At 47.3% G+C, this 23,115-nt stretch overlaps 1 protein-coding gene across 1 annotated transcript in view; it reads right to left on the bottom strand.

Moving 5' to 3' along the window:
- ARMC1 (armadillo repeat containing 1) overlaps positions 1–23,115 on the bottom strand; it is a 59,827-nt gene that overhangs the window by 35,495 nt on the left and 1,217 nt on the right. Inside the window, exons 2-3 of the mRNA XM_044294966.1 lie at positions 5,735–5,933; positions 2,182–2,273 (exon numbers count right to left, since the gene is read on the bottom strand). Of these exons, the coding sequence (XP_044150901.1) occupies positions 2,182–2,273; positions 5,735–5,896 (254 nt within the window). The 5' untranslated portion in view covers positions 5,897–5,933. The remainder of the gene's footprint in view (positions 1–2,181; positions 2,274–5,734; positions 5,934–23,115) is intronic.

Here is a 23,115-nt window from a genome sequence, read left to right as displayed (position 1 = left end):
ATTATCACTGACTTATTACCCAGCTTTCCCGGTATCAGATATTATCACTGACTTCTGACTTATTACCCAGCTTTCCCGGTGTACAATATTATTACAGACTTATTACCCAGCTTTCCCAATGTACAATATTATCACTGACTTATTACCCAGCTTTCCCGGTGTACAATAATATTGTACACCGGGAAAGCTGGGTAATAAGTCAGTGATAATATTGTACACCGGGAAAGCTGGGTAATAAGTCAGTGATAATATTGTACACCGGGAAAGCTGGGTAATAAGTCTGTAATAATATTGTACACCGGGAAAGCTGGGTAATAAGTCAGTGAATATATCTATCTATATCTAGCACAGATCATATGGCTACTAGCTAACATGCATTTGGGCTGTAGTGATTTATTGTTTTTGCTGCACAGAATGGGTTTGTAACACAGGTTTTATGTGTAAGTGTATTAGAATGCAGGACAGCCACAAGTTACTCCATTAGTTCACTAGCATTGGTCAGTGGTCACTGAGTGATTCCCCAGCAGGGGGATGGGCTTTACATACTCTGCAGGCTCCATGTGGATGACTCATCCACATGAACGAGCACGGACTGAGCTCTGAGGGTGAGTCATGAGGGGGCGTGGCCTTCACTCAACTGCCTGAGAAGCAGGAAGTTATCAGGACATTTACTGCTGGTAAGATTGAAACAGCAAAGTGGGACAACCCCTTTAAGGAGACACCGGCGCTCGTAGTAGTGCTGCGGCCTTTTCCCCACTCACCAAGCACAGCATCGTACACTGTATAGCGGCTGTGCTTGGTATTGCAGCTCAGCCCCATTTACTTCAATGTGGTTGAGCTGCGCCTAGGCCATGTGACCGATTAATGTGACGTCAGCTGACAGGAGGGCCGCGCCGCTACTGCGAGCTCCAGTGTCTTCTCAAACAGCTGATTGGCGGGGGTCCCGGGTGTTGGACCCCCACTGATCAGATACTGATGACCTATCCAGAGCACAGGTCATCAGTTAAATAATCCCAGAAAATCCATTTAACACCTGACAATTATGTTTTAATAAAGCTTCAGACTTATTATAAGGCAATAAACCCTCAGCATTAGGGCTCATGCACATGAATGTATTTTCTTTCTGTGTCATTTTTATTTTTTGGTGGACTGTTAACGGGGCCGCAAAATAAATGAAAGTGACTCACGTGCATTCTGTTTCCGTATGTCCCTTCCGCCCAAAAAATAGAACGTCCTATTATTGTCCACATTACGGACAAGCATAGGATTGTTCTATTAGGGACCAGCTGTTCCGTTCTGGAGGATACGGAATGCACACAGACGCCATCCATTTTTTTAATGCGGATACGTGTTTTGCGGACCACAAAATACATACGGTCATGTGCATGAGCCCTTTAAGGGGTTGTCCACTCCTATACTGTTGATGGCGTGGCCACTAATATCTGAGCAGGCAATGACTGGGAACACCCTTTAGTTCCCGATCACTGTCTACTCTACCTGCCCTGGGTAAAAGAACCCCAATTATTATTTTTTTTTTCCCATAAGACGGTTTCCCATGCTCCAAACTCCCATTTACACCCCACAGGGACAATTATTGAGAGGATGAATGTTCTTGTGAAGGCTCGTTCCAAATAATTGCCCCATGCAAAGGTGCTGTCGTTCCATGTAACGTGGCACCTGAAATCCTCACTTGGCAGCACATCGCCTTGTATAAATAGGGATGTGCTGTGCCAATAATGGACACTATTGAAGTATGAAGTTCTAGAAAAAGAAATATATTAGGTACGCTTGAAATGCATGCAGTCTAGATCAGTGTTTCCCAACCAGTGTGCCTCCAGCTGTTGCAAAACTACAACTCCCAGCATGCCCGGACAGCCTTTGGCTGTGCGGGCATGCTGGGAGTTGTAGTTTTGCAACAGCTGGAGGCACACTGGTTGGGAAACACTGGTCTAGATAGTAGCGGCAGTGCAGGTTACTATAACGTCATCTCTGTCACTTGAATGAGGGGGAGCTGAAATTAGTCCGCACCATGGCTACTATGTGAACGGCATGCAGGCCCTGCAAACAGCTGATTAGTGGGGGTGGGATCCCACCAATCCGATACTGATGGCCTGTTCTGAGGAAAAGCTATTCATATTTTGATCTAGAACCCCTTTAATAAATGTGATAAATGTAACTTACTTCTGAAAAATGTTCTGCAAGCTCAGCATCATTCCTAGTTCGCTTCTCATCTTTTCTCTGTTGGCGCGGCATTCTGCTAAATATCGAAGAGCCTGCAATGAAAAAAAAAAAAAGGCAAATCACTAGAGTAGACAAGGCCTAAGGCATTTATAGAGGCCATGGAACGTCAAGCTGACGTCTAATATTCTTTATCCGTATAGTAGGGGCGCAGCTCAGCTGCTGAAGAGGCTCTTTTTGAAGGGAGAGAGGAGATTCTTGTCCAGCATAGCCTGATATAGCGGTCAGCGCAAGTGTGACCACCCCTATGACGTCACTAAAATACTGCGGTAATTAAGAAACTGTGATATCGCAGTTTCTTAATAACGTGGTACATCATTAACACCGGTATATCGCCCAACACTAGTGCGGACCCATTTATTTCACATCATGTGCTGTCCGCATCCGTTGTGCTGTTCCACGGCCCCGCAAAAACAGAGCACGTATAGGCATTTTCTATATAGCTCCGGTCATGTGCGGTCCGCAAAACACTTGCGGTCGTGTGAATGTAGCCCAATGGAGAGGACTCCTAAGTGCCTCAGAGCATGAACCCTTTGAGGACTGACTGAGTTAATGCCAGTGAATTGCAAGAAAAAAAAAAAAAAAGACAAATTCTGAATCAGTTTCTTTTCATCTATCCAGCCATTTACAGCTTTTTTTGTGGTTACAGATTGTTAACCCTTAAGCATAATATTAATAGTCATTTTTAATAATTTACTGTCTCATTAAAGGGGTTGTGCCCAGTTTCTAAGTTATGCCTTACGCCACAGGAGAGGGGGTAAACAAGCTGATCACTGGGGGTCCTACTGCTGAAACACCCGCCAACCACAGGAAAAGAAGTCCAGTTTCCCTGTTGCCCAGAGAATCCAGTACAAAACACTCGCTAGGACATGTAAGACCGTCCACAACCATATATCTGTGAGCTGATCTCCTGATACCTACCAACACGCAATCTCCGATCCTCACAAGACCTCCTTCTCTACACTCTTCTTCCCACAATCGCCTCCGAGATTTCTCCCGTGTTTCTGCAACTCTCTACAGCAACATATCAGACGCTCACCTACTATGGAAACCTTCAAGAGAAAACCCACCTCCTCAGACAAGCCTACAACCTGCAGTAACCCTGCTGCCTCTATACCGCCATGACCAGCTTTACCCTCACCTACTGTATCCTTCTCCCATCCCTTGTAGATTGTAAGCCCTAGCGGGCAGGGCCCTCTCCTTCTGTACCAGTTTGTAACTCGTCTTGTTCATGCTCCTGGTACTCCTTGCTTTTTTTTATCATGTATGTGCACCCCTTATCACATGTACATGGAATGAATGGCAAGTAATATAGATCAGCGGCTCACCCTAAAGACTGAATGGAAATGGGTGCTCACCTCTCGGTCCACCCAGACCGCACGGTAGGCAAAAAGTGATAATAGAAAAATGAGGGGCACTCCGTATAAGGGAACAGGAAACGGTAGTAAGGGATACAAATTTAATACAGCATCAGATCATCATACATAAAAACATTATATCAATAACACTAAAATATATATAGATGAAGGCAGGGTCCTGAAAAAACCTGTTGGTAATAATAGTTCAGGGGTTCATGAGACACTGCCCACTATAGAATCAGTCTCAGCAGGTCTGAGTGACCTAAAGGATGTTCCCAAGGCGTATGGTTCAAATGTGTAAAATGGAGGTAAGGATACCAAACACTGTCCAGCTTCAAGCCTCCAGGAAAGAAGAATAGACACTTGTGTCAAGTCCTGAAAAGAGTCACTCTTCGGATATTGTAGCAAAATAGTAACAGAGATCTCTTACCATATGCTTCCACTCGGCTCACTGTAGAGAATCAAGGCAGCAGCCGATCACAGCTAACGCGGCGTCCCACGTGACTCATCAGCTGGAATTGTTGTAGCGTATTTCCGTAGAGATTGACCCCTTGAGGAAGGGGTGTATACCCTGAAACGCGTTTGGGCAAGTTGGGACAGTGAGCCTCCCCCCCCCCCCCCCCAAAGTACTACAAGTGACCGGAAAGCGATTACGTTGGTCGGGGTGATTTGCATAGCCAGTCTCGCATTGAGGTGGTGTTTGTCAAGCTCTACGGAAATACGCTACAACAATTCCAGCTGATGAGTCACGTGGGACGCCGCATTAGCTGTGATCGGCTGCTGCCTTGATTCTCTACAGTGAGCCGAGTGGAAGCATATGGTAAGAGATCTCTGTTACTATTTTGCTACAATATCCGAAGAGTGACTCTTTTCAGGACTTGACACAAGTGTCTATTCTTCTTTCCTGGAGGCTTGAAGCTGGACAGTGTTTGGTATCCTTACCTCCATTTTACACATTTGAACCATACGCCTTGGGATCATCATTTAGGTCACTTAGACCTGCTGAGACTGATTCTATAGTGGGCAGTGTCTCATGAACCCCTGAACTATTATTACCAACAGGTTTTTTCAGGACCCTGCCTTCATCTATATTTTTTAGTGTTATTGATATAATGTTTTTATGTATGATGATCTGATGCTGTATTAAATTTGTATCCCTTACTACCGTTTCCTGTTCCCTTATACGGAGTGCCCCTCATTTTTCTATTATCACATGGAATGAATGGCGCTTTAATAATAAATAATAATAGTGGTAGGTTGTGTGTGCGCACTGCTGCCCCATTCAATCTCTATGGGTGCGCCAGAGATAGCCCGCACAACACCTTTAAATAAAAGTGGCCCGTTGTGACCATTAGAGACATGGGGTTTTCCAGAACAAAAAAATTGTGGGCAAGGCCAGGAGTGTTCTGAAATAAGAAAGGAACCTTAGCACCTGCTCAATCACCAGCCATTTCACTACCGCCGATCCTGTACTTAAAGTACTGCAGACATGATGTGCCACACTATTCCATGTGACTGCTGCAGCCAATCACTGGCCTCAGCCTTCACCACGGCTAGTCGGACAGGTCATCTCAACAATGCTGTTCTCACTACAGCAATGGCATCCCCGACTACCTCATGTGACCACTGAGACCCATGACTGACTGCAGCAGTCGGGAATGCCATCACTGCAGCAGACAGGAGCAACGGAGCTGTGGTCGACTGAAACAGTGAGGAAGGTTTCTTTTTTCTTTACATTTTATAGCATTTATTGTTTTCCCCACAATTTCTATGGCCCTGGAAAGCCCCAGTGCTAGAGCAAAAAGCCTGAAAGGAAGCTGCGGAGTCATTATATAAAGAGGAAAAGTACAACACTAATACTACATCCTGAACATGTATAATGACCTTTTTAATCACAGCATTGCTTCCTATGTGCTTCTTCTCGGTGCACTGGGTAGCGGACTACAGTTCCCATCAGGCACTGCTGTCCTCCCTCTTGTGCGCTTCATATTGTGCTCCCTCACATTAGTTCCCAGTTACAGCCTCCTAGAACTCCTAGTGCTGGAACGAGCATGCTCGACCAGCTGAACCTCAACTACAGGTTGTGGCCCTAGACAGGAAGCTACACACGTCACATAAAGGACAGATTTGGCACTTACCAGAAGAGCAGAGTAAACAACTGGAGGATTGGGATGGTCAAGGAATAGGATGAGGCCCGGCAGGCAGCCTTGATCTTGTACAATGGCTCGGCGGTTTAAAGGATCTGAAGCCAAGTCTCGCAGCTGATTGACAACAGCTAACGCATCAGGCTCCCCGCTCATTTTCAAAAGATGTCTTTATGCCATACGCACAGAATACCTTAAGAGGAATAGAAATTAAAGAGTTAAAAGTTTTTTTTTTTTTGTTTTGTTTTTTTATACTGATGACCTATCCCAAGGATAGGTCATCAGATGGGCGCCAATCAGCTGTTTGAAGTGAAAGTAGCGCTCATACGAGCGCTGTCTTTTCTTCAACATTTACCTGCTCACCATCGCAACCGCAGCGGTGAGCAGGTGTAATTACAGCAAATTATTACACAGGTCGACTGAGCAAACGATTGTCGGGAGGGAAACGTTCCCTCCCAGCAATCGCTTGCTAGATAGCTGCTATTACACGCAGCGATTTCCTCCGCAGCATAGCAAGGAGTGATCGCTATGCCATGGCTCGTCCCCATACTGTCTAGTCGGTTGCCGGCGGCAGATCATTATTATCCACTTTAACCCCGCTAGCTAAAACCCCCTTAGGCTGGGTTCACACTTGAGCGTTGCGCAAACGCGCGTTTTACGCGCGTTTTTGACGCGCATTTTTGTAATAGTAAACGCGCGTTTGACGCGCGTTTGTGTGATTCACTACAGTGTCCTATGGCCACAAACGCCCCAAAAGTCGCTCATGTACTTTTTGGAGCGTCGGGCGTTTTACAGCGCGATCGTACGCGCTGTAAAACGCCCAAGTGTGAACCATTCCCATAGGGAATCATTGGTTTCTCCTTGTTGAGCGTTTTACAGCGCGTAGGAACGCGCTGTAAAACGCTCAGGTGTGAACCCAGCCTCAATGACCAGGCCACTTTTTACACTTCTGCACTACACTACTTTCACTGTTTATTGCTCGGTCATACAACTTACCACCCAAATGAATTTTACCTCCTTTTCTTCTCACTAATAGAGCTTTCATTTGGTGGTATTTTATTGCTGCTGACATTTTAACTTTTTTTGTTATTAATCGAAATTTAACGATTTTTTTGCAAAAAAATGACATTTTTCACTTTCAGCTGTAAAATTTAGCAAAAAAAACGACATCCATATATAAATTTTTCGCTAAATTTATTGTTCTACATGTCTTTGACAAAAAAAAAATGTTTGGGCAAAAAAATGGTTTGGGTAAAAGTTAGAGCGTTTACAAACTAAGGTACAAAAATGTGAATTTCCGCTTTTTGAAGCAGCTCTGACTTTCTGAGCACCTGTCATGTTTCCTGAGGTTCTACAATGCCCAGACAGTAGAAAAACCCCACAAATGACCCCATTTCGGAAAGTAGACACCCTAAGGTATTCGCTGATGGGCATAGTGAGTTCATAGAACTTTTTATTTTTTGTCACAAGTTAGCGGAAAATGATGATTTTTTTATTTTTATTTTTTTTCTTACAAAGTCTCATATTCCACTAACTTGCGACAAAAAATAAAAAATTCTAGGAACTCGCCATGCCCCTCATGGAATACCTTGGGGTGTCTTATTTCCAAAATGGGGTCACTTGTGGCATAGTTATACTGCCCTGGCAATTTAGGGGCCCATATGTGTGAGAAGTACTTTGCAATCAAAATGTGTAAAAAATGGCCTGCGAAATCGGAAAGGTGCACTTTGGAATGTGTGCCCCTTTGCCCACCTTGGCAGCAAAAAAGTGTGACACATCTGGTATCGCCGTACTCAGGAGAAGTTGGGCAATGTGTTTTGGGGTGTCATTTTACATATACCCATGCTGGGTGAGAGAAATATCTTGGCAAAAGACAACTTTTCCAATTTTTTTATACAAAGTTGGCATTTGACCAAGATATTTATCTCACCCAGCATGGGTATATGTAAAATGACACCCTAAAACACATTCCCCAACTTCTCCTGAGTACGGCGATACCAGATGTGTGACACTTTTTTGCAGCCTAGATGCGCAAAGCGGCCCAAATTCCTTTTAGGAGGGCATTTTTAGACATTTGGATCCCAGACTTCTTCTCACGCTTTCGGGCCCCTAACATGCCAGGGCAGTATAAATACCCCACATGTGACCCCATTTTGGAAAGAAGACACCCCAAGGTATTCCGTGAGGGGCATGGCGAGTTCCTAGAATAATTTTTTTTTTTTTGGCACAAGTTAGCGGAAATTGATTTTTTTTGTATTTTCTCACAAAGTCTCCCTTTCCGCTAACTTGGGACAAAAATTTCAATCTTTCATGGACTCAATATGCCCCTCACGGAATACCTTGCGGTGTCTTCTTTCCGAAATGGGGTCACATGTGGGGTATTTATACTGCCCTGGCATTTTAGGGGCCCTAAAGCGTGAGAAGAAGTCTGGAATATAAATGTCTAAAAAATGTTACGCATTTGGATTCCGTGAGGGGTATGGTGCGTTTATGTGAGATTTTATTTTTTGACACGAGTTAGTGGAATATGAGACTTTGTAACAAAAAACAAAAAACAAAAATTTCCGCTAACTTGTGCCCAAAAAAAATGTCTGAATGGAGCCTTACAGGGGGTGATCAATGACAGGGGGGTGATCAGGGAGTCTATATGGGGTGATCACCCCCCTGTCATTGATCACCCCCCTGTAAGGCTCCATTCAGACGTCCGTATGATTTTTTACGGATCCATGGATCGGATCCGCAAAACACATGCGGACGTCTGAATGGAGCCTCACAGGGGGGTGATCAATGACAGAGGAGTAATCACCCATATAGACTCCCTGATCACCTCGTTCATTGATCACCCCCCTGTAAGGCTCCATTCAGACGTCCGTATGATTTTTTACGGATCCACGGATACATGGATCGGATCCGCAAAACACATGCGGACGTCTGAATGGAGCCTTACAGGGGGGTGATCAATGACGGAGGTGATCAGGGAGTCTATATGGGTGATCACCCCTCTGTCATTGATCACCCCCCTGTAAGGCTCCAGTCAGACGTCCGCATGTGTTTTGCGGATCCGATCCATGTATCAGTGGATACGTAAAAATCATACGGACGTCTGAATGGAGCCTTACAGGGGGGTGATCAATGCCGGAGGTGATCAGGGAGTCTATATGGGTGATCACCCCTCTGTCATTGATCACCCCCCTGTAAGGCTCCATTCAGACGTCCGCATGTGTTTTGCGGATCCGATCCATGTATCAGTGGATCCGTAAAAATCATACGGACGTCTGAATGGAGCCTTACAGGGGGGTGATCAATGACAGGGGGGTGATCAATGACAGGGAAGTGATCAGGAAGTCTATATGCGTGATCACCCCCTTGTCATTGATCACCCCCCTGTAAGGCTCCATTCAGACGTCCGCATGTGTTTTGCGGATACGATCCATGTATCAGTGGATCAGTAAAAATCATACGGACCTCTGAATGGAGCCTTACAGGGGGGTGATCAATGACAGGGGGGTGATCAGGGAGTCTATATGGGGTGATCAGTGGTTCATAAGGGGTTAATAAGTGACAGGGGGGGGTGTAGTGTAGTGTAGTGTTTTCTGGCACTTTGCACAGCTACCTGTGTCCTCTGGTGGTCGATCCAAACAAAAGGGACCACCAGAGGACCAGGTAGCAGGTATATTAGATGCTGTTATCAAAACCGCGTCTAATATACCTGTTAGGGGTTAAAAAAAATCACATCTCCAGCCTGCCAGTGAGCGATCGCCGCTGGCAGGCTGGAGATCCACTCGCTTACCTTCCGTTCCTGTGAGCGCGCGCGCCTGTGTGCGCGCGTTCACAGGAAATCCCGGCTCTCGCGAGATGACGCATATATGCGTGACTCTGCGCAGAGCTGCCACCTCCGGAACGCACATCTGCGTTAGGCGGTCCGGAGGTGGTTAAACAGCACGCTCTGCCGCCAGCAAAACTGCAACTAAAAATCAGACCTGTCCAATGAACGGGGCAATCGGCGGCAGTATTACACTGCAAGATGAATCCTAACAAGCGTTCCTGCGAATGCTCGTTAGCGATTTTTCGCCACAAAAATCGGCCTGTGTAATATAGCCTTAAAGGGGTTGTCTCACTTCAGTAAGTGGCATTTATCAAGTAGAGAAAGTTAATACAAGCCACTTATTAATGTATTGTGATTGTCCATACTGCTTCCTTTGCTTGGCTGGATTAATTTTTCCATCACATTATACGCGCACAGTGCGCCCTCCTCAAGTTTCTCCGCTCTGTTCTCCTTGTAGGTGTGGGTCCCAGAGGTGGGACCCGCACCTATCAGACAACGGGGGCATATCCTTGCGATATGCCCCCATTGTCTAAGATGGGATAACCCCTTTACCTTTCTATACATGATAAATGCCATTTGCAGAAGTGACACAACCCCTTTAAGCCGCCCTATTCACTTCAATGCGATAGCTGCCTCCTATTTAAGTGAGCATTGCATGCATAAGGGCTCATTCAGACAACTCTATCTGTTTTGCGACCCACAAATTGCGGATCCGCAAAACACTGATACCGGCTGCATGCCTTCCGCATTTTGTGGAACGGAAAGGCCAGTCCTATGATAGAAATGCCTATTCCTGTCTGCAATTGTGAACAAGAATAGGACACATGTATCTTTTTTGCAGGGGCGACTGAATGGAAGTACGAATGTGGACAGCACAGGGTGTTCTGTCCATAGTTTCTGCGGCCTTTTTGAAATGAATGGCTCAACGACTGTTCCACAATTTCGCGGAATGGATGCGAATACAAATATATGGTGGTCTGAATGAGCGTGAGGGATAGCTGTCAGTCATTGATAACATCTCCCCCCTGTCCTGTTCACAGGAAGTGGAAAGTGCAAAGACATAAATGTGTAAATTACAGGTTTTACTAAATATAAATCAATCTGCTCAGCTCCTCCTGCTCTATGACGTGATACCTGCAGATTGCACTGCATTTGGTGGTTCTCTTTAAGGGCATGGGCAGCTCAACGTTAAAAAATAAAAATTATAGGATAGGCCCAGTATCTGATGTGTTCCGACACCCGGGAACGCCATCGATCAGCTCAAGTGAGCGCTGCGGCCTTCTCAGTGCTTACCAAGCGCAGCGCTGTATAGTGGCTGTGTCTGGTATGGCGCTCAGCCCCATTGAAGTGAATAGGGCTGAGCACGAACTCCAAGCACAGCAGCTATGCAATGTATGGCACTCTGCTTAGTAAACTGCGAGAAGGCCGCAGCGCTCACAGGAGTTCCAGCGCCTTCTGAAACAGCTGATCGGCGGGGGTCCCGAGTGTCAGAACTTGGAAAACCCCTTTAATACATTCCCATCACAACGCTGTGCTCTGCTGTAATGAATTTAGTAATGACAAAAGCCTCCATACACTCACACTAAGGCTACTTTCACACTTGCGCTTGATCGGATCCGTTCTGAACGGATCCGATCATATTAATGCAGACGGAGGCTCCGTTCAGTACGGATCCGTCTGCATTAATAACTTAGAAAAATTTCTAAGTGTGAAAGTAGCCTGAGCGGATCCGTTCAGACTTTCAATGTAAAGTCAATGGGGGACAGATCCGCTTGAAGATTGAGCCATATGGTGTCATCTTCAAGCGGATCCGTTCCCATTGACTTACATTGTAAGTCTGGACGATCCGCACGGCCAGGCGGACACCCGAACGGAGCTCACGAGCGGACAGCAGAACGCTAGTGTGAAAGTAGCCTAAGGCTCATGTGCTCTGTAATTGCGTAGAAATAAAGCCTCTTTCCCCATCACAAGGAAACAAAGGTTACAGTCTCCCCCCCCCCCCTTTTAAAAATAAATAGCCTTATTTTGTATGCTATTCATAAGCAAAATATATAAAATTGGCAATAACTGGAGCGACCTGTCTCTGTCCCTGCTGCCCTACAAATTGCCAGATACCTACCAATGTGATTAAAGGGAATCTGCCACCAGCAATCCCCCCTATCCCTGACACATAGCTGGGGTTCACTTGATTAAAAATGTCTTTCTTTTGTAGATCTGAGGCTCCATTCCCAAGTTATCATACTACGTCTTAATATGCAAATTAGGCCTCTGGTGCAATGAGGGTATTACCATTGCTCTTGTTGCACCCAAGCTGCGCTCCCTCGCTGCCTTGCCATTGCCTGAAAGGAAGGGACTGGCCACAGAAGGGAGTGGAGCTTGGGTGCAACAGGAGCAATGGTGATGCCCCTATTGCACCAAAGGCCTAATCTGCACATTAAGGAGAAGTATCATAACTTAGGAATGGAGCCTCAGATCAACAAAAGAAAAAAAAAGGGTTTTTATCGGGTGAACCACAGCTATGTGTCAATGATAGGGAGGTCGCTGGTGACAGATTCCCTTTAATCGTCCATCCTATGAGAAAACACATATGTAGAGGTCTGGAAGTATAATTCTTTACAGTTCACACGCGGCAGATTTTGTGGCAGAAAATTCTGCATCTGAAAATCAGTTCCACTCATTAGAATGGTGGCGGCAATCAGATGCATTTCTGCAAGCCCCATTAAGATGAATGGAACTGATTTTCAGTCGCTGAATTTTCTGCCGCAAAATCTCCCGCGTGTGAAGGGCGCCCTCAATCACAGACAGCATGGTCAGGGACAGATTGCCCCATTTACGGCAAATTTTAAAAGGGGCTTTCTGCTTATTCGGTTTTATGGCATATAAATGGAAAATGTCACAAACTTCTAACCTGCGGGACATGAGACTTAGGCCTCTTGCACACGACCGTATGTATTTTGCGGTCCGCAAAAAATACGGATGACGTCCATGTGCATTCCGTATTTTGCAGAACGGAACAGCTGGCCCTTCATAGAACAGTATTATCCTTGTCCGTAATGCGGACAATAATAGGACATGTTCTATTTTTTTGCGGAACAGAAATATGGAAACAAAATGCACACAGAGTACTTTTTTTTTTGTGTGAACCCATTGAAATAAAATGGTTCCATATACGGTCCGCAAAAAAAGTGGAACAGAAACGGAATAAAAATACATTCGTGTGCAAGAGGCCTTAACGGGTTTCTGGGATCTGAATACTCATGGCCTATCCTGATCAAAGGCTGTCAGTATCAGATGAGTGGAGGTTGACTCTGAGCTGTTTAAAGGGGGCTGTGGTGCTCATGTAAGCGCTGAGGAGCCCCCTCACTGTATACACTGGTCCGTCTACCTGCACATCATCTCCTTACTAGAGGCGGTACAGGGGGCTGCAATCTGTCCCATTCACTTCCATGAACCTCTTTATGGTCATACACTTTAATGTTAGGCCTCATTCACATAACCATACCCGTTTGTCAGTTCATAGAAATGAATGGGTACTTGTGCAATCTGCAAAAAAAAGCGGCTCCCACACAGATACAAATGGTCATATGCATATGGCCTTGGTCAAACAGACATCTTTATCATTTGGAACGGGAACGACGCCTCGTTCCGTTCACTGGTGAGGACGTTTAATGACAACCAGATCGGCATGCATTTCACGTGTGAGGTTGGGGGCAAAAGGTTGCCTTTCCTCGATGTCCTCATCTCTCAAACATCCGCTGGTGACTTGGAGACATCGATCTATCGTAAACCGACGTCTACCAATGCCCTGCTTAGGTGGGAGAGCAGTCATCCTCTCCCACTTAAGCGGGGTATTTCCAAAGGACAGTATCTCAGGTTAAGGAGAAACTGCTCCTCAAAACGGGATTTTATCAGACAAGCTGCCGATCTGCGCACAAGGTTCCGCCAGCGCGGTTATCCCGACAAGGTCTTGAGGAGTGCTTTTGAGCATGCATTACATTCAGACAGAACATCCTTGCTTATTCCCAAACCCTGCACGGTGCGACCCCTAAATATCATTCGCCCCATCATGACCTTTGATAGGGCTGCTGGCGACATCAGACGCATCTTCCAGAAAAACTGGGGTATCCTCCAACTAGACCCGGATCTGAGAGAGGTGGTGGGGGATTACCCACATGTCACATACCGTCGAGGGCGTAGTTTACGTGACACATTGGTGTCTAGTGAATTTACACCCCCACCCACTGTGTCAGGTTCAACATGGCTCAAATCCGACGTCAAGGGATGTTATAGATGTAGTGGATGTATCGCCTGTCCATACCTAAAAACTGGTAAAAATTTTAGCAGTACGGTAAGGGTCCATTCACACGTCCGTTTTGGTGTTCTGCATCCGTTCCGATTAAAAACGGAACGTTATGCGAATCCATTCATTTTCAATGGAATCAGCAAATAATCGGACAGCACTCATGGTGCTCTCCGATTCCGTGATTCCGTTCCGTGGGTTCCGTTATTCGGATCCTGGAAAAAAAATATACCCTGTCCTACTATTTGTCCGATTTTGCGTTCCGTCATCCCATTCTAGTCAATGGATCCGTTGAAAATCTGGAAGACATGCTAAAAGCATCCTCATGTCATCCAGATTTTCGGATCCGCAAAAAACAGGAACGTTTATCTGGAAAGGTAAAAATACTGACTAGGGCTGCAGTAAACGAATATTTTTGTAATCGAGTATTCTATCGATTATATTTCTCGATTCATCGAGTAATCTAATAAGAAAAAGCTACTTAAAATAACATACGTAATTAGGTATGTATAAAGTTATTGGTTTGAAGGGGTTAATAACTTTATACATGCCTAATGCCAAGGTGCTTCCATTAACCCCTCCAAACCAATAACTTTATACATGCCCATTGGGTTTGGAGGGGTTAATGGAAGCACCTTGGCATTAGGCATGTATAAAGTTATTGGTCTGAAGAGGTTAATGAAAGCACCTTGGAGGTGCCTTCATTAACCCCTCTCTAAACCAATAACTTTATACATGCCAAGGTGGTGCTTGCAGCCTCCATTAACCACTCTCCATCTGCCTCCCCCCAGCCTCTGATCTGCTTGCCCCCAGCCTCTGATCTGGCCTCCCCCCCCCCCAGCCTCTGATCTGGCCTCCCCCCCCCCCCGCCTCTGATCTGGCCTCCCCCCCCCCCCAGCCTCTGATCTGGCCTCCCCCCCCCAGCCTCTGATCTGGCCTCCCCCCCCCCAGCCTCTGATCTGGCCTCCCCCCCAGCCTCTGATCTGCCTCCCCCCCTCCCCCCAGCCTCTGATCTGCCTCCCCCCCCTCCCCCCAGCCTCTGATCTGCCTCCCCCCCTCCCCCCAGCCTCTGATCTGCCTCCCCCCAGCCTCTGATCTGCCTCCCCCCCTCCCCCCAGCCTCTGATCTGCCTCCCCCCCTCCCCCCAGCCTCTGATCTGCCTCTCCCCCCAGCCTCTGATCTGCCTCTCCCCCCAGCCTCTGATATGCCCCCTCTGGAAACGCAACCCCCCCTCCCCAGTATTAATCATTGGTGGCAGTGGCCACAGGGTCCCCCTCCTCCCCCATCATTGGTGGCAGTGTCAGTTCCGATCGGAGCCCCAGCAGTGTAATGCTGGGGCTCCGATCGGTTACCATGGCAGCCAGGAGTCACGCTACTGAAGCCCTGGCTGCCATGGTATGTTAGTAGTGAGCAGAGAGCAGCGCATTATACTCACGTGCGCCATGGCCGCCGGTCGCTCCTTCTGTCTGTGCGGCGGATTGCTAATGCTTACAGCATTAGCAATGCGCCGCACAGACCTATGAGAAGGAGCGACCGCCGGCCACAGCGCACGTGAGTATAATGCGCTGCTCTCTGCTCACTACTAACATACCATGGCAGCCAGGACTTAAGCAGCGTCCTGGCTCCCATGGTAACCGATCGGAGCCCCAGCATTACACTGCTGGGGCTCCGATCGGAACTGACACTGCCACCAATGATGGGGGGGAGGAGGGGGACCCTGTGGGATATGGCCGGCACATTCATTGGTGGTGCAGTGGCCACAGTCCCTCCCCTCCCCTCCTCCTTGGTCTTCAGCGGCAGCCGCGCACAGTGGGGAGGGAGAGACTCCCTCCTCCCCCCTCCTCCCTCCGCTGTGCCGGCCGGCTCAGTCCTGCCTCTCTGGCTCCGGAGGACACGGAAGCGGTGAGTGAGACGCTTAATCTCACTCCCGCTCCGTGATCACGTGATCTGAACGATTCCTCGATGCAGGGAAACTGCATCGATGAATTTTTTGACTCGATTTAATCGAGTTATTCGAATAATCGTTTCAGCCCTAATACTGACGTGTGAATGGACCCTTACAGGTAGGAAATTTCGTATACACCACTTCATCAACTGCAGGACTCGCTGAGTCATTTACCTCTTGTCATGTGAATGTGGCAGAGGATACGTGGGAAAAACTATCCGCGAGTTCCGCAGACGTATCGGTGAGCATCTCAGCGACATAGCCAAAGCTAAAGACACTCCTGTCGCCAACCATGTCCATAGCCAGCATAACGGGAAAGCCCGTATTTCTGTGATGGGTATAGATCGCATCCTACCCCCGAAACGTGGAGGGAACTGGGAACGCGCTATACTGCAGCGAGAATTGCGCTGGATTTACTATTTAAAAACAATGACTCCTCTGGGTCTAAATGAGCAGTTTAATTTTAGCTGCTTTATTTAAATCCGGCTATTCTTCCTTTTTTCCTTTCTTCTTCCATTTGCACCTCTCTGCACCCTCACCAGGCCAGTTATACCCCTCCTATGGCCGATGTCTATTGGAACCTGCCTCTAATAGTCTGGTTTACCTATATATTTAAAGGGAACCTGTCACCAGGATTTTGTGTATAGAGCTGAGGACATAGATTGCTAGATGGCCACTAGCACATCCACAATACCCAGTCCTCAAAGCTCTGTGTGCTTTTATTGTGTAAAAAAAACTATTTAATACATATGCAAATTAACCTGAGATGAGTCCTGTCCCTGAGATGAGTCACATACAGGACTCATCTCAGGGTAATTTGCATATGTATCAAATCGGTTTTTTTTACACAATAAAAGCTCACAGAGTAATGGGGACTGGGTATTGCGGATGTGCTAGCGGCCATCTAGCAACCCATGTCCTCAGCACTATACACAAAATCCCGGTGACAGGTTCCCTTTAATTGTTACCATGGATCCCTTTAACTGTGGGTCCTCCTGGCAATGAAGTGAACTACATCCATTGGTGTGTTCTCTCTCTGCCCTGTGCACTAAAGTCCGCCCCCTGTCTTTATTTCCTCCACCTCGGCACCCAGGCGGTGGGCGTCGCTCTCCGGGCTCGGCGCGTCTCGTGACCAGTTACTGGTCATGCGATTTCTGATATCTGCTGTGCGGCGTCATCTTCTGGCGTCGCGCACCACGGGCCGCGTCCGGCTGGAACCCATGCTCACTTCCTTGCGTTCCACCGGACATGTGACTTCCGGTATCCGGAGTCACATGCTCGGAAGTAGGCGGCTACAGGGAGAACTGGCGGCTTTTGCAGCACATTTAAAAGACACAGGGTGAGTACACTCTGCCGACAGCCCCCCCCTTTCTGGAACCACCATCCGGAGGCCTCTTTCTCTGTCCTGTATAGATAGCACCCACTGGTGCACCTATTTATATATTTCTGACAGAGATTGCTGATTCTGTCCACTATAGTTAGCACCCACTGGTGCACCTATCTATATACGTTTTTGATAGAAACTGTTGATGCGGTCATGTCTCTTGTGTGATTTAGCCTGATTGGCTACACACACATCAGCATTGAATTTTTGACATTTGACCCTCACAATTTTCCTTTTTTTCACCATCTTCCCTTTTTTTGGCGGCACAGGCCCCATCCATAGTCCTGTGACCACCATCTATCTCCCCTGATGATTTTCCTTCACGAATTGAAACGTGACACGTAGGGAGCAACTTTTTGAGGGTTTATTAGGGATTCTGCCCCCACAGGGTCAGGCATCCAGACGGGGACGCTCCATCCGGGGCAAGCTCCTCGTGTAGATAGGTAGGGCGTAATAGCCCCTGCCCCTTCTCTTAGGGTTGTCTAGGGCAAGCACCCTGTCACCCACTCATGTGAAGGGGGCATATACACCTATCTGCTTCCAGTGTGGCTATCAAGTACTACGGGTCCGTCTCCGTTGCTAACCATCCTCGAGAGTACGTCTGGTCTACAATCGGGTGAGAACGTTCCTGACTCTATATACCATCCTTGCCACACTGTGTATATATGTACAGTTTATGCCCATAGGGCTGTCTTTCATTTGTCTTTTTGTAGGGGCTCATCCTCTAGTGTCTGTCTATTTTAGAATATATCGCTATTAAATGCTAAGTTTTACCCCTCTGTCCCCTAGGGATCAGTACATATGCTCCTTGGTCAAACAGACTGATTTCAGAGGGACTGGCCGATCATCTAGTGTGTATGGGCTTGTACCAGGAGGAGTCTGGCAGCTTTCCACCATATCTCTATTGAGGCCACAAGCATGCTCAGTCAAGCATGCATGTGTCGGTGGAGTTGGGAGAGATAGCTTGTTAGACCAACAGTTATCTAAAGTGTATGATCAGCCATTGACAGCTCCCTCAATAACAGCTTGCAGACTTAGGGGTCAATCACAAGTCTGTATAAATTGCGGAACGGATGCGGACCCATTTATTTCAATAGGGCCTCAAAACATGCAGACAGCACACTGTGTGCTATCCGCATGTGTTGTTCTGTCTGTGGCCCTGCAAAAAACAGAGCATGTCCCATTCTTGGCCGCAATAACAGACAAGAATAGGCATTTTGCATATAGCAATCTGCGGACCGCAAACCACGGCAGTTGTGTAAATGCACATTAAAGGGGTTTTCCAGTAACAACATATTGTAATCAGTATCTTATCAGTGGGGTCCGACACCCGGCATCTCACCAATCAGCTGTTACCTGCAGCCCCAGGTTCCGAAGTAAACAGTGCACAGCTCCATACACCATGTAGTGGCCATTCTTGGGTACTGCAGCTGATGCTCCTATTCAAGCCAATAGGATTTGAGTTGCAGTATGCCGGAGTGGCTACTACACAATGTCCCAGCTCCGTGCACTTGCGGCTGCCGGATCACCACCAATCTCATTGTGACGTGCTGCGCTATGGCCAGGTCAACAATATGTTAATCCTGGAAAAATCCTTTAAGGCTAAGGTTAGGGCTCGTTCACATGATCGTTTTTTGCGATCCGTATACGGAACCATTCATTTCGATGGTTCCACAAAAAAAAAAAAAAAACGTAATGTACTCCGTATTAGGGTTGAAACGATTATTCGAATAACTCGATTAAATCGAGTCAAAAAATTCATTGATTCAGTTTCCCTGCATCGAGTAATCATTACATCACATGATCACGGAGCGGGAGTGAAATTAAGCGTCTCACTCACCGCTTCCGTGTCCCCTGGAGGCCAGAGAGGCAGGACTGAGCCGGCCGGCACAGCGGAGGGAGGAGGGAGTCTCTCCCTCCCCACTGTGCGCGGCTGCCGCTGAACACCAATGAGGACAGAGTAGGAGGAGGAGGGGAGGGACTGTGGCCACTGCGCCACCAATGAATGTGCCGGCCATATCCCACAGGGTCCCCCTCCTCTCCCCCATCATTGGTGGCAGTTTGCAGTTCCGATCGGAGCCCCAGCAGTGTAATGCTGGCGCTCCGATCGGTTACCATGGCAGCCAGGACGCTACTGAAGTACTGGCTGCCATAGTATGTTAGTGAGCAGAGAGCAGCGCATTATACTCACGTGCGCTGTGGCCGCCGGTCGCTCCTTCTTCTGTCTGTGCGGCGGATTGCTAATGCTTACAGCATTAGCAATGCGCCGCACAGACCTATGAGAAGGAGCGACCGGCGACCACAGCGCACGTGAGTATAATGCGCTGCTCTCTGCTCACTAACATACCATGGCAGCCAGGACTTCAGTAGCGTGACTCCTGGCTGCCATGGTAACCGATCGGAGCCCCAGCATTACACTGCTGGGGCTCCGATCGGAACTGCAAACTGCCACCAATGATGGGGGGAGGAGGGGGACCCTGTGGCCACTGCCACCAATGATTAATACTGGGGAGGGGGGGGGGGTTTGCGTTACCAGAGGGGGCAGATCAGAGGCTGGGGGCAGGCAGATGGAGAGAGAGTGGTTAATGGAGGCTGCAGGCACCACCTTGGCATGTATAAAGTTATTGGTTTAGAGAGGGGTTAATGAAGGCACCTCCAAGGTGCTTTCATTAACCTCTTCAAACCAATAACTTTATACATGCCCATTGGGTTTGGAGGGGTTAATGGAAGCACCTTGGCATTAGGCATGTATAGTTATTAACCCCTTCAAACCAATAACTTTATACATGCCTAATGCCAAGGTGCTTCCATTAACCCCTCCAAACCAATAACTTTATACATACCTAATGCCAAGGTGTTTCCATTAACCCCTTTAAACCAATAACTTTATACATGCCTAATTACGTACGTTATTTTAAGTAGCTTTTTCTTATTAGATTACTCGATGAATCAAGAAATATAATCGACAGAATACTTGATTACAAAAAGATTCGTTTACTGCAGCCCTACTCCGTATGCATTCTGTTTCCGTATTTCCGCTCAAAGATAGAACATGTCCTATTATTGACCGCAAATCCCATTCCATGGCTCCATTCAAGTCAATGGGTCCCCGAAAAAAAAACTGAACACATACGGAATGTACTCCATATGTCTTCCGTGTCCTATGTAATTACTCTATATGCCATACGGAAAAACGGAACGGAATGGAACCAGAGAAACAGTACCGAAACAAGAAACAGATCCGTTAAAAACGGCACACAAGACACTGAAAAAGCCATACGGTCGTGTGAACAAGCACTAAGGCCTCATGCACACAGCTGTTTTGGTCCGCATCCGAGCCGCAGTTTTGGCGGCTTGGATATGGACCCATTCACTTCAACTGGGCCGCAAAAGATGCGGACAGCACTCTGTGTTCTGCCCAAAAAAATATAACCCGTCCTATTCTTGTCCGTTTTGCAGACAAGAATAGGCAGTTATATCAATGGCTGTCCGTGCCGTTAAGCAAATTGTGGAACGCACATGGACGCCATCCGTGTTTTGCGGATCCGCAATTGGCGGACCGCAAAACACACAACGGTCATGTGCATGAGGCCTAAACTGAGAATTTTTGTAGCGCTACTGAATGATTGATCCTATTGTACATAGAATGCAGCATTGTGCACATATATTATACTGGCTGATGATCAGAGGGATGAAAATGGGCTGCGATACCAAGCACAACCACTATGAGCTGGACAGCGCTGTGCCTGTAAACAATGAAGGGGTGATGTGACACCAGTCTGAAACCAGTATCAGAGTCCTAGAAAACCCTTTAACCTATTTCTATTGGAGAAAGCCTCTGACTAGTAAAAGCCCAATTCCAATCAAGCTGTGTGAATGAGATTTCATAAACTTCACGTGAGCAATGCGGTAATTAAAGGGATTGTCCTGTTTAAGGATACTGATGACCTGTCCTTATGAGATCCGACTCTAGGCACCCTCGTCTGCTGTGTGAAGGGGCCGCTGTGCTTGTGCCAACGCTGCACCCTCTTCAGCGTTTACCAGCACGCCATATACATTGCAGGGCAATTACAACTACTCGTCCCTTTTACTTGAACAGGAGGAAAAAAACTTAATAGCCCTGCACCGCAATCTAAAAACAGTGCGGTAAACGTGCACTGCGGCCCCTTCAAACAGCTGAAAGGAAGGGGCGTCAGGAGTCGGACCCCCACTGAGCTGATATTACCTATCCTGAGTAGTTTGTACAAAATCAAAATTTGTTCAAAAATCAGCCTCCTTGAGTAGCAGGGGGTGGCCCCACTGCTCACGAGAACTCCCCCTCTTTCTTGATCAATACAAATCTTGCCTGGCCCTGTCAATGACTCAGCTGACCGTACAAGCGCCACTCATATCCGGGTACACCTGGAAGTGTAGAGGCGCATGCACAGTCTGCACCTGCACTACTCAGCAGTAGTAGAGCCTCTGCACTTGCGCTACGCGGAGCACCGGCGCAGGTCTGGCCCTGTCAATCAAGGGGGCCCGTCTCTTGAGCAGTGAGGCCAGCCGCTTGCTGCTCAAGGATGCTGATTTTTGAACGAATTCGATCAACTCACCTCTAATCTTGAGGACAGGTCCTCAGTGTCATGAAATTAGACAACCCCCTTTAACAAAACCAGTGAGCAACTGGAAAAAGGTAAGTTGCTTTTTTCCAGTGGCCTCCTACCTCCCCCTGTTTTCTTCCAAACTTTTTAGTCTAGGGCAGTGGTCAGCAACCTCCGACTGTTGTCTAACTACAACTCCCAGCATGCTCCATTCACTTCTGTGGTAGATCAGAAAACAGCCAAGCAAGTGTGCACGCTGGGAGTTGTAGTTTCACAAAAGCTGAAGTCGCGGACCCCTGGTCTAGGGCCACTCGGTAACATGGAAAATATTCTGACGGAAGTTGGGCCATGCCGGTGATCGCTCCGCTTGTACAGTCACGCTCCTGCAGGTCGCACAACTCAACAGATAGCAGTCGTGTAAGAGCAAAACGGACAGGACAGAACCGCGCAGCACAGGCAGCTGCCAATCTCAGGGTTATGTTCACACAACGTACGTGAACAGTCCAATCCAGGAATCTGAATGGGACCGGAATTACTGTAGGAAATCCTCAGTGTGTGAACAGGGCAGATGTGTCGCTGAAACTTCTAGGACTAAAAAAATTGGTCCTGTACATCGGAACCGGGTTTGTAAACATTCACGCGCACGTTGCAGAACCGGCTGTAATTCAAATAAACAACTGGATGTCAATACTGGTGCAGAGGACAGAGTGGACATGGCCATATATCGGAAGGACTTACATGTCTCCTTCCGTGGGACACATTCCTGGATTTGGCTCAAAAATGCAAAAAATAAAAAAATGGAGTGGTGGATTTCATTTATTTACTTTTTTGAAGATACTCCCACCATGCTCCACTCACTTCTAGGGGACTTCTGAAAACTGAGCAAGCGTAGATACTGGGAGTTGTAGTTTGGAGTGCCATAAGTTGCAGATCTGGTGTGTATGGGACCAGCCTCCCTGCCCACAATGCCTGAAAATACAGTATTCCGGTAATAGGTAATCTCCGAACTTCTAGATCGGTGGAGGGTCTGACTGCTGGCACACCCAAAATTTCCAGAACAGGCATTCCAAGACCCTTGCTTGAATGGAGCTGAGCATGTGCACAACTGCTCTCCTCGCTCTCTATTGGACTGTGGTCAGCTATCTCTGTCAGACCCAGACAGTGACTGAAGTGGATGCACACATGCTGGACCACGCCATTCATACAGGTGGGGGGCTCTGGATCCCCCATGCTCAGGATTAGTGATATAAAAGTGGTCCAGTCCACAACTAACAGTTATTGCAGAAATATGGAAATACCCCTTTAAAGAGAAGCTGTCACCAATCCTGTCATGTCTGTTT

Source organism: Bufo gargarizans, chromosome 5, assembly GCF_014858855.1.
Source record: "Bufo gargarizans isolate SCDJY-AF-19 chromosome 5, ASM1485885v1, whole genome shotgun sequence".
NCBI lineage: Eukaryota > Metazoa > Chordata > Amphibia > Anura > Bufonidae > Bufo > Bufo gargarizans.
Note: the sequence above shows the minus strand (reverse complement) of the source record. Positions and strands in the feature narration are given on the sequence as shown.